Source organism: Mastacembelus armatus, chromosome 1 (genome assembly GCF_900324485.2).
Source record: "Mastacembelus armatus chromosome 1, fMasArm1.2, whole genome shotgun sequence".
NCBI classification, from domain to species: domain Eukaryota; kingdom Metazoa; phylum Chordata; class Actinopteri; order Synbranchiformes; family Mastacembelidae; genus Mastacembelus; species Mastacembelus armatus.
This window is the reverse complement of record NC_046633.1, coordinates 11,729,939-11,739,611: the sequence shown is the minus strand read 5'-3', so window position 1 is coordinate 11,739,611 and position 9,673 is coordinate 11,729,939. Positions and strand designations below refer to the sequence as shown.

General features: G+C 39.2%; 1 protein-coding gene across 2 annotated transcripts; it reads right to left on the bottom strand.

Moving 5' to 3' along the window:
• Window positions 1-82: 82 nt before the first annotated feature.
• LOC113128515 (ankyrin repeat and SOCS box protein 5-like) lies at window positions 83-7,737 on the bottom strand. Of its 2 annotated transcripts, XM_026303900.2 has the most exons (7): window positions 7,545-7,737; window positions 4,790-4,869; window positions 3,761-3,868; window positions 2,476-2,629; window positions 1,992-2,126; window positions 1,436-1,627; window positions 83-1,323 (listed from the first exon to the last, which is right to left on the bottom strand). In XM_026303900.2, exons 1-7 carry the CDS (start codon window positions 7,654-7,656, stop codon window positions 1,196-1,198), a joined length of 909 nt encoding a protein of 302 aa, XP_026159685.1. In that variant the 5' UTR covers window positions 7,657-7,737; the 3' UTR covers window positions 83-1,195. The 2 variants fall into 2 exon arrangements, with proteins under 2 accessions (XP_026159685.1, XP_026159686.1); XM_026303901.2 differs by lacking the exon at window positions 3,761-3,868.
• Window positions 7,738-9,673: the final 1,936 nt, after the last annotated feature.

The window sequence follows — 9,673 nt, the reverse complement described above, 5'->3', positions numbered from 1 at the left end:
TGGCAGGTTTGGATCATATGTCTGGACTAAAACAGGGACATGCTCGGAGGGTCTCAGTGCAGAGAGTTTTTAAAAAGGGGTGGCCTGTGAGAGTACAGTTATTACAGTTAGGCTTATCTATGTTGTAAAAAGCCTTTAAAGATACGACTCTTCTATCAGCTTCTAAATATTGTTGATATTTGTGACTGACAATCTGCAAACAGTGCCATTTCTTGTTTTTGTCACGTTCTATGTAAAAAAAATGTTCATCTGCAGGTAAAGAACTTTATTTACTCAAAACTCAAGTAAAGCATTAACAGGAAGATGAGAATGAGGATCCAGGAATAACCAGGAAGCAGGTGAGAAAACACACAAAGGGAGGAGTAGTAGGATCAGAGAGACGGGGATCCAAGGAACCTAGAGACCAATGAATAGAGCACACGGGGACAAAGAACCAGGACAGAGACGGAGAGGAAGGTCAGATAGCTGACACTGGGGAGGCTTGACTTACAGGGCACACAGGGAAGCAGGTTGAGTAGCATATGCAGGGAACAGGAATCCAGGAAACACAGTGGAAGGAGCCAGGAGGAGTAACTGATGACAAGCAGAGAGCAGGAAAATCAGAAAACATCCATGGCCCAAAAAAGTCTCAAGAGAACAGGAACACGAGGAAACACACAGAATGGCAAGAGAGCTATGCTCCAGATTACAACTAAAGATTATAGAAGATCATAATGAAAATGATCATGAGGTATTGACCTGCATTAAACAATTAAAAAGTACCTTTACCTTAGCCAACAGTAAACACGAGTCAAGATAGACTAATAATGAAACAATCAAGGGACATTTTTCTGTAGAGTGCTTTTAGTATCTTAAGTGCATTTCCTGATTTTGCTTACATATTGTTATTTAAATATAATATTAAGGGGACTTTAGACTTTGTCCATCACTGATGAAACCCATCAGTTACCTCTGACAAAGGCAACACAACATGCAAACAGTGTTATTTCTGAGATGCATTTAGCTTATGTGTACCTTAACAACCAACAGTGTAACCAAGTTTGATGTCATGATGTTCTGGTAGCCAATCTCAAGCACGCAATAAAAACCATGGTGGTGATATGTTAATGTGGCACATTCATATTTCACATTTTAAAGAAATAGCATATAAGTTGTAGTACAGCTTTTCACTGTACAGCTGCATGTGTCTGTCATCCTATATGTGCTCCAAATAGTGAGTGAGCAGGGAAGGGAGAGGAAGGAGGGACAGCTGCTTCAGTCTGGATCGACCAATCAGATTTCTGATCTGTAGACGACACAACTCACAGAGACTCCGTGGAGAACCTACAAAGTGACAGAGTGATTTCTTCTTGCAGCTATAATATGGCTCTGCTTGAATTTAAGAGGTTATTTGTGTCATTGTTGAAAATCAGGTTAGCAGAATATAATGCCATACCTTCAAATTCCAGCAGCAGCTGCTGTGTTTTTCCACCAGGTTGTGCTAGCTCCACAGGTCGCTGATTGTTACTGTCTCTGAGGTTGATATCAGCTCCATAGTCCAGTAACACCAATACCTGATCAGTACTGTCTTGCCTGACAGCTGCATGCAGGGGACTGTCATTTCCTCTCCCTACATTAACACTAGCTCCTAGATAGGACAAGGACAAGAGGAGCCATCAAGAGCAGGGCAGAGGAAACTCTCATAAATGCTATTAAAAGTTCAGTAAATGCAGTCACAATGTAGATAGAAGACATACACACAATATTTGACCACTATGCAGTGGAGTTGGACAAGTTGTGGTTCCAGTTTTGGGGTCAGGACATGATAATACTGAGTGGCCTTCTATTGGTCCTTAAATGACTAACTTGAATAATTTACCATGTTTTATGGACAAATAAAGTTAAAAATAATGATGAATCATACAAAAAGTGGATACCTGCTCCTGTTATACGAGGTAACATAGGTGTTCTACAAACTAAAATGGCAGAGAGTTGCCATGAATAAGACAAACCTCTCTGCAGCAGTATCTTTGAGCAGGCTGTATGTCGGTTTATACAGCTCATGTAGAGAGGAGAGCCCATGTGGGACACATCATAGTCTGGATCTGCTCCATGAGACAGCAAGGAGTCTACACACTGGCTGTTACCTGTTAACCACACACACACACACACTGTTGTGTCTTACTATAACTGTAAAAACACTTACTGACATTAATGCCAACTAAATGCCTAACCTCAATCCTAACCTAAATACTATTGGCTTATGGCGCCTTCTTTTGTGATTGACTGTACATCGTGACAACATCTCTAGAAGTCCAAGATGCTACACAAGGAGCAATGCTGGAATGTAGGCTGAATGCACACTGTGATTTATCTATCCTATGGTCCCGTAAATTTTTTCACAGTTGAACAGTATTTCTTCTGAAAGTGTGCAAGATATGGTGATTTTAAAAGCTATCAATAATATAATCACCTACTTTATACAGGCTTTTTTACCTCTCTTGCAGGCTTCATGTAGAGCTGAGGGGAAGTGTGTATGTAGAGTGTGTGTGTGCGCTCCATTCTGCAGCAGCAGTTCCATACAATTGACACTCCCAGAGGCACAACAGTTGTACAGAGGAGTGACACCATCGATAGTAGCAGCATTCACCTACACACAAAAGGTGAGAGCAATATTGTATTTGCTGTATGAATACTGTATTTACTAACAAACACATACATACTGTTTAATGGCAGATTAACTATGCTGGACATTACATGCAAATTGCCACCTTCTATGAAACACAACAATCTGCAAAACAATCTCCAAACTGCATTCCTATTGTTTGGATGATATAAGGTACAGAATGTTTAGGGACCCTGAACTTTGTTTTTTTTTTACATTAGATGAACAAGTGTTAATATGTTCATAGTTAATCTTTAATTTGGCTACAAAAATGTCCCTTTTCAAACATAAAGAAGATGGGTCTAGCCTATATGTTCATAACTGGAAGCGCCTATATATTAGCAACTGCAGCATTCAATTCCTTTTGTTTTGCACACTCCCTGGTATAAAATGATGTCTTATAAAATGACAGTATGCCTGTTTCTTGCTTTACAAATGTACTTTAATCCATGTTCTTTGGCATCCATCATCAGCTTCCATGTAACATTGCTGCAGTTTCTAAAGCACAGAATAAAGTAACAGTAGTAACAGAGTACCTTAAGTGCATCTAATAAACCATGTGATCTGCATGGAACTCTACAGACAATGAACTCCTTCTTGTCAGTTTAGCTCGGTGGTCAGGGTGACAGCATTTTGATGTCTTAGTGTTGTCAAGAACGGAACGTTAATGCCACTTATGTTTTCATTACCTATCTTCAGCCTTTTGTAAAGCCACCTTAAAATTAGCCAATTACCATCAGTGAAGGTTTACTTCTATATAGTATGAGCTGATTGATTTACTTGGGCTCTGTTCAGTCATGGGCAAGTAGTGTTGTCCCAACCTTTTCTGTAATCTGAAATGTTCTGTTTTTTTAATTTTGTGATTTAGTTTTGAAAGTTTTGAAAATGTTTTGTAATATGCTATAGTGTCTTCTCTTTTGTTGTTGAAATGCTGATTAATTCAACAAATGTCAATTTTTAAAAAATGTTTTTAAATGTGTTTTCATGTGTTTTGTTGTGTTTTCATATTTGTTGTGGTTGGGAAATCTTGTTCAGTTTTGCACCCTAAGTATAATGTAATGCCAGAGTAGACACAGTGAACACAATAACAACAATGGTGATAATGGTGTTGCTTACACTAGCTCCAGCACGTATTAATGCTTTGACACAGGCGACATTTCCTGACAGGCAGGCTTCATGAAGAGGGGTCACATGATCGATGGTCAAAACATTGGCATGATATCCCTAAAAAATAAAAGCAAAATTCTGTGTAAATCATAGCTTTTGGGGTTTGTTGGCACTATCTGGCTTTTCAGTAAGAGGAGTAGTCTTTTATCTTACTGTGCTGCCCAACTGTGTGGGCCTCTACAGAGGATCTTCAACCTGAGTCTATAGTTGAGCAGGCTCCCAGCTCTGTGGAAAACATCTTGTATTGTTCCAGTACCTAAAGTGAAGTGCCCAGCTGAGCTAAATGACTACAGGATGGTGCCTCTCACGTCCCATATTATGAAGGTCCTGGAGAGGATGATTCTGTGCCTACTAAGACTTGAGGTTAAAAACACAATAGATCCCCTACAGTTTGCTTAGAGAGAACACATTGGTGGTGATGATGCTGTCCTCTACATGCGTCACCATTTTTTGTCTCACCTGGAGGAACCTGGACAAACTTGTGGAAAAAACTGGTTCACTGACTAGAACAAGACTGGACTAACTAGAGGCTACGGGGGAAAATGGACACAGAAAAAGCTAGAGGCCATTTTTGTTGACTATAGTATGGCAAAAATCAAACTGGACATGCTCCATCAAAAACAATATAATAATGCTATGAATGACAGCACTTAAATTTGAACACTGCAACATCAGCTTTCTAAAAATAATGATCAGCTTATGATCTGCTAATATGCTGTTCATATACACCTTCATTTTAATGACTGTCAGTGTGTTTTTGCATCTGTGTTTTACCATTCCCTGTGGTCAGGTGTATTTATTTTTCACATTTATTTCATGATCCACAATCAATGTAGGCCTATCTACATTTATTTACCAATGTTATTTTGAGAAACCCTGCTACCGTATCATTTTTATTAAGAGAATCTTAAATGATTTATTAAGCTCAGTGTGCCTTAGTGTGCGTGAACTCAAAGTGTTTATGTGTAAGGGTGTTACCTGGGCCAGCAGGGTGCGCAGGGCTAGCAGGCGACCCTGAGAAGCGGCTTCATGAAGGGGAGAGCGATCTGCCCAGGACCCTGAAAACATGTCCACATGCACACACAAGAAAAGAGAGTATTATGTAGTGTCGCAAAAAAATCACTTTAGCATATTGAGCCACTAACTGACAAAGTAACTGGTCTCTTATATTTAATGATCAACTAAACAATTTGTTGCATGTTTAAAGTGAAGTGGATGTTATTCATCATGAATATTACCAGAGGACATGCTGCTAGCCTGTAGCTCTCATGTAGTTGGAGGGAAATGTTCACCATCCCAAAAGTTGAAAATTTGAAAAAACTGTCCATATGAACCTCTGACAAGCAAAAAGTGATCTTGTTTTTTTTTTTGTTTGGAGGTAAGGAGAGGGGCCCCAGACAATACACAGAAATAGCAGACTTCCATGTCTAGGAGACACTAGGTAAGCCAGTTGTTGCCTCAGTTTGTATGTGTTTTTGGAGCAGTCAATTTTTTACAGAAGGCAGTCAGGTTTTAGTTTTAGGCCCTTTTCTTTTGTTAGTTTAAAGCATAGAGAAGACCAGATAGGGGGTGTTTTATTCTTCTGCTGGTTCAGACACAAATCCCCTGTTGCAGATTACAATTAATTTAACACTTGAATGCAACATATAGTGTGGGGGCATTTTCACCAGGATTTACATATTTTCCTACAAACTTAAATATACAGAGAGATGAATGTTATCTAATGCTACAATAACATAAACTGTGCATATAACAAATTTCAATAAAAAGAAGTGAAAGAAGTGATAAAAAAAATATCAATGGAATTTTTTTGTGCACCTTATTTTGAATGAAGAAAAATGTCTCTTAATTTGTAGCAGCACTTTGCCCCCTGGTTATTTTGTGGTTATTTTCGGCACTAGTGACCTCCCCATTAACAGCTGCTGCAGCAGTAAATGCTCCTACGCATACACTACATAAACATAGACACAGACTAATCTACAGCATATCCATATCTTTTCCCCTATGGCACTTTCAGCCACTGGTAAATATGACATTCTGAATGAAAGTAAAAGAACCTCTGCATATTTTTGTCCTAATATAGCCTACAAAGCTTAAGCTAATTTTACAGCCTACAATAAACAAATATCCCATGGCAGCTAAATACACAGACCCTGCAGAGATTCTCGGTTCACTAGGTCATGGTATATACTGAAGTTATATAGAGGGCAACTGGACTTGGTTGAAGTTCTTGAAGACATTTGACCTCTCATCTGAGGTCTAGTGTTCAGTCTACTGAATTGAAAGGTTCATAAAGTCAGATCGCCATCTATAGCACCTCTGGACAGCTGGATGACTGACTGGCTGCTTCTGTCACAGAGTATTTCATCACTACACTCAGGCGAACCTAACCTGTCCCTAAACTCACTATGTTACTGACTCAACCACTGAATCTGCTATTTAGCTACCATGAAAAACATGTTTGATGATCTGAAACATTAAAGTGTGACAAACATGCAAAAAAATAAGAAATCAAAAAGGGGGCCAACACTTTTTCACACCATTGTACATTACTCTGAGGAAACATTTATGCCAGTTACATTACCCTGAGGAAACATTTATGACAGTTACATTACTCTGAGGAGACATTTGTGACAGTTACATTACTCTGAGGAAACATTTATGACAGTTACATTACCCTGAGGAGACATTTATGCCAGTTACATTACTCTGAGGAAACATTTATGCCAGTTACATTACCCTGAGGAGACATTTGTGCCAGTTACATTACCCTGAGGAGACATTTGTGACAGTTACATTACCCTGAGGAGACATTTGTGACAGTTACATTACCCTGAGGAGACATTTGTGACAGTTACATTACCCTGAGGAGACATTTGTGACAGTTACATTACCCTGAGGAGACATTTGTGACAGTTACATTACCCTGAGGAGACATTTGTGACAGTTACATTACCCTGAGGAGACATTTATGACAGTTACATTACCCTGAGGAGACATTTATGACAGTTACATTACCCTGAGGAAACATTTATGCCAGTTACATTACCCTGAGGAGACATTTATGACAGTTACATTACCCTGAGGAGACATTTATGATAGTTACATTACCCTGAGGAGACATTTGTGACAGTTACATTACTCTGAGGAAACATTTATGACAGTTACATTACCCTGAGGAAACATTTATGACAGTTACATTACTCTGAGGAAACATTTATGCCAGTTACATTACCCTGAGGAGACATTTATGACAGTTACATTACCCTGAGGAGACATTTATGCCAGTTACATTACCCTGAGGAGACATTTATGACAGTTACATTACTCTGAGGAAACATTTATGACAGTTACATTACCCTGAGGAGACATTTATGCCAGTTACATTACCCTGAGGAGACATTTATGACAGTTACATTACCCTGAGGAGACATTTATGACAGTTACATTACCCTGAGGAAACATTTATGCCAGTTACATTACCCTGAGGAGACATTTATGCCAACAGCAGTTCCAAAGCAGTAAACTTGTGTGAATATACGATGCGCTGTTCGTGTGCTGCGGCTTAGCTCCGCCCTTTTCGTTACGTCAATAAAACAGTAATAGTTTTTTAATCGTAGTAGACGTTTATCGTAGTAAACATGAACCGCAATCCACCCCTAGGTCACCACACCTGTTCTGATATTTCACTTAGTGTTCAGGAAAGCGCTTCTAGCGGCAGCAGCGTACGTACCCTGGCTGGTCAGAATGCCCCAGCAGGTCTTCTTCCTCTCTGGGCCGTGTTCGGGGAAAGGTACCGGCCCAGTAGCTCTTTTTCGTGATACCTCCGACGTCTCGGACGGCATGGCATGTCCCAGCAGCTTCAATACAGGCACTTACCGTTCAAGATGATTGTAGCTGAGGGAAACAGCAACGACTGCAGCTCTCTGATTGGCCGAATGGCTGTGTTGTTGTTGCGTGACCATCTCACATGGACGGCAACGTGTCGACTATGGCAGATCAGATTTAACATCAAATAGGTGGACATATATATGTGTGTGTGCGTGTGTGAACCCTGTATATATATTTATATTTAAAATTAGATTAGATCTTATACATTCAAGATATGTGTTATATATTTATGACTAGTTACAACTGTCATTTAAGATATCTGCAACTAAATTTTGAGCCACGATGTGAATTCCAGATATCTACATTACATTTGAAAGTAAAGCTGAAGTATAGACATCATAATTCCAATTAAAGATATCTGAAATTTGAAACATTTAAGAGAGATCATAAACATCCTTATGGATGTCCAAAAATAATATATCACTTCTAGTCAGAATTTAGTAGATATCTGAAATTTGAGTTCTGACTAGTCAAAAATGAACTGTAGATATCTTTAATGTGACTTTTGACTAGTAATGTAATAATGTAAATGTAATAATAATGATATCTAATCGCGCCATTTTAACATAAAAAGGTTAAAGTATCCAGAATTGCATTTCAGATATCTAAAATGACATTTTGACTAGTCATAACTACATTGTGACTGAGGCCTAAAACCAGACTGAAAAGCATCGAAGCACGCAAAATTAGGTATTTTCAAAGCTGATCATCTCCATAAACACTGTTCTGGTGTTATCATTATTGTGTCTTTGTTGAACAACTGTTTAGCTGCTTCTTTGGGACTTATGGACAGATCAAAAAATGATCAGACAAAGCAAAATCAATGACTAGGTCCATAGTGTGACCTCTGTTATGGGTCGGCTCACTAACATGCTGACTAAGGCCGCAGGTTTCAAGGACCACAGGAAATTCTGTGGCATTTCTGTCACATTATTCACGTGTACATTAAAATCACCTGTAATAACTAAACAGTCAAACTTGTAAATGATTATGTAGTGTATGGAGGGATAATTTTACCTCCATTTTAAAAGATACATACTTGAATATAACAAATACGGCCATGGATGGGGAATGTCTGGTTTTTCTGAATTAGCTACATCGTCTATGGACTCGGCAATACTCCCTGGATCCCTTTCTTCCTCCATGTCACACTGAAAGTTTTCTCTCTCTCATAACCTGTACACTCATTTGATTTCCCTCTCTAGTTAGTGACGTCTTTTACTTCGTGTGATCATCTGCAGAGGTTGAAAATGTAACAAGTCTGTTTTGATAATGCATGAGTAAAAAGTACAGATATTTGTGTTTAATATAGGGATTAGAAGTCATCAGAAAAATTAATACTCAAGTAAAGATACCTGAAAAATCTACTTAAGTACAGTAACGAAGTATTTGTGCTTTGTTACTTCCCACCTCTGCACAAGTGGAAATGCTGACAGAGGGGGATGCTTGGCTAGTGAGGTAGGAGTGCTTTCCTCAGTCCTCTCTTCTCTCAGAGGAGCCCACGGCCATCCATACCCACTGTGGTGTCTCAGAGAATGGAGGAGGTTATCTATCAGTCGTCTCATTCCACATTTGCTCAGGTGTGGGTCCTTTCCCTTGAACAGCTTGACACGTTGCCAAAACAGGTTGAAGTTGTCAATGAAGTGCACTACTTTTATTTCACAGGCCTTGGGTTCAGTGCAAGCAGCCAATGCTAGGGGAATGAATTCAACAGCATTGATGGTTAAAACTTCAGATTCCCCTGTTTTGGTGTGAACTGAACCACATGCAGGATCAGCTGTGTGACTTCTTGGTGTTTTGAGATGACCTGGGGGAGGAGAGCTGCTATATCAGTGACCATAGCACTTGGGTAGCTGCATGTAACAATTCTACTCATTTATGTCATCACCTCCAAGCAGCAGGATATCTCTGTTGCACAGATTCTTTCTCTGTCTGTCTAGTTTCATGGCTGCCATTTTTTGTATTTGTTTT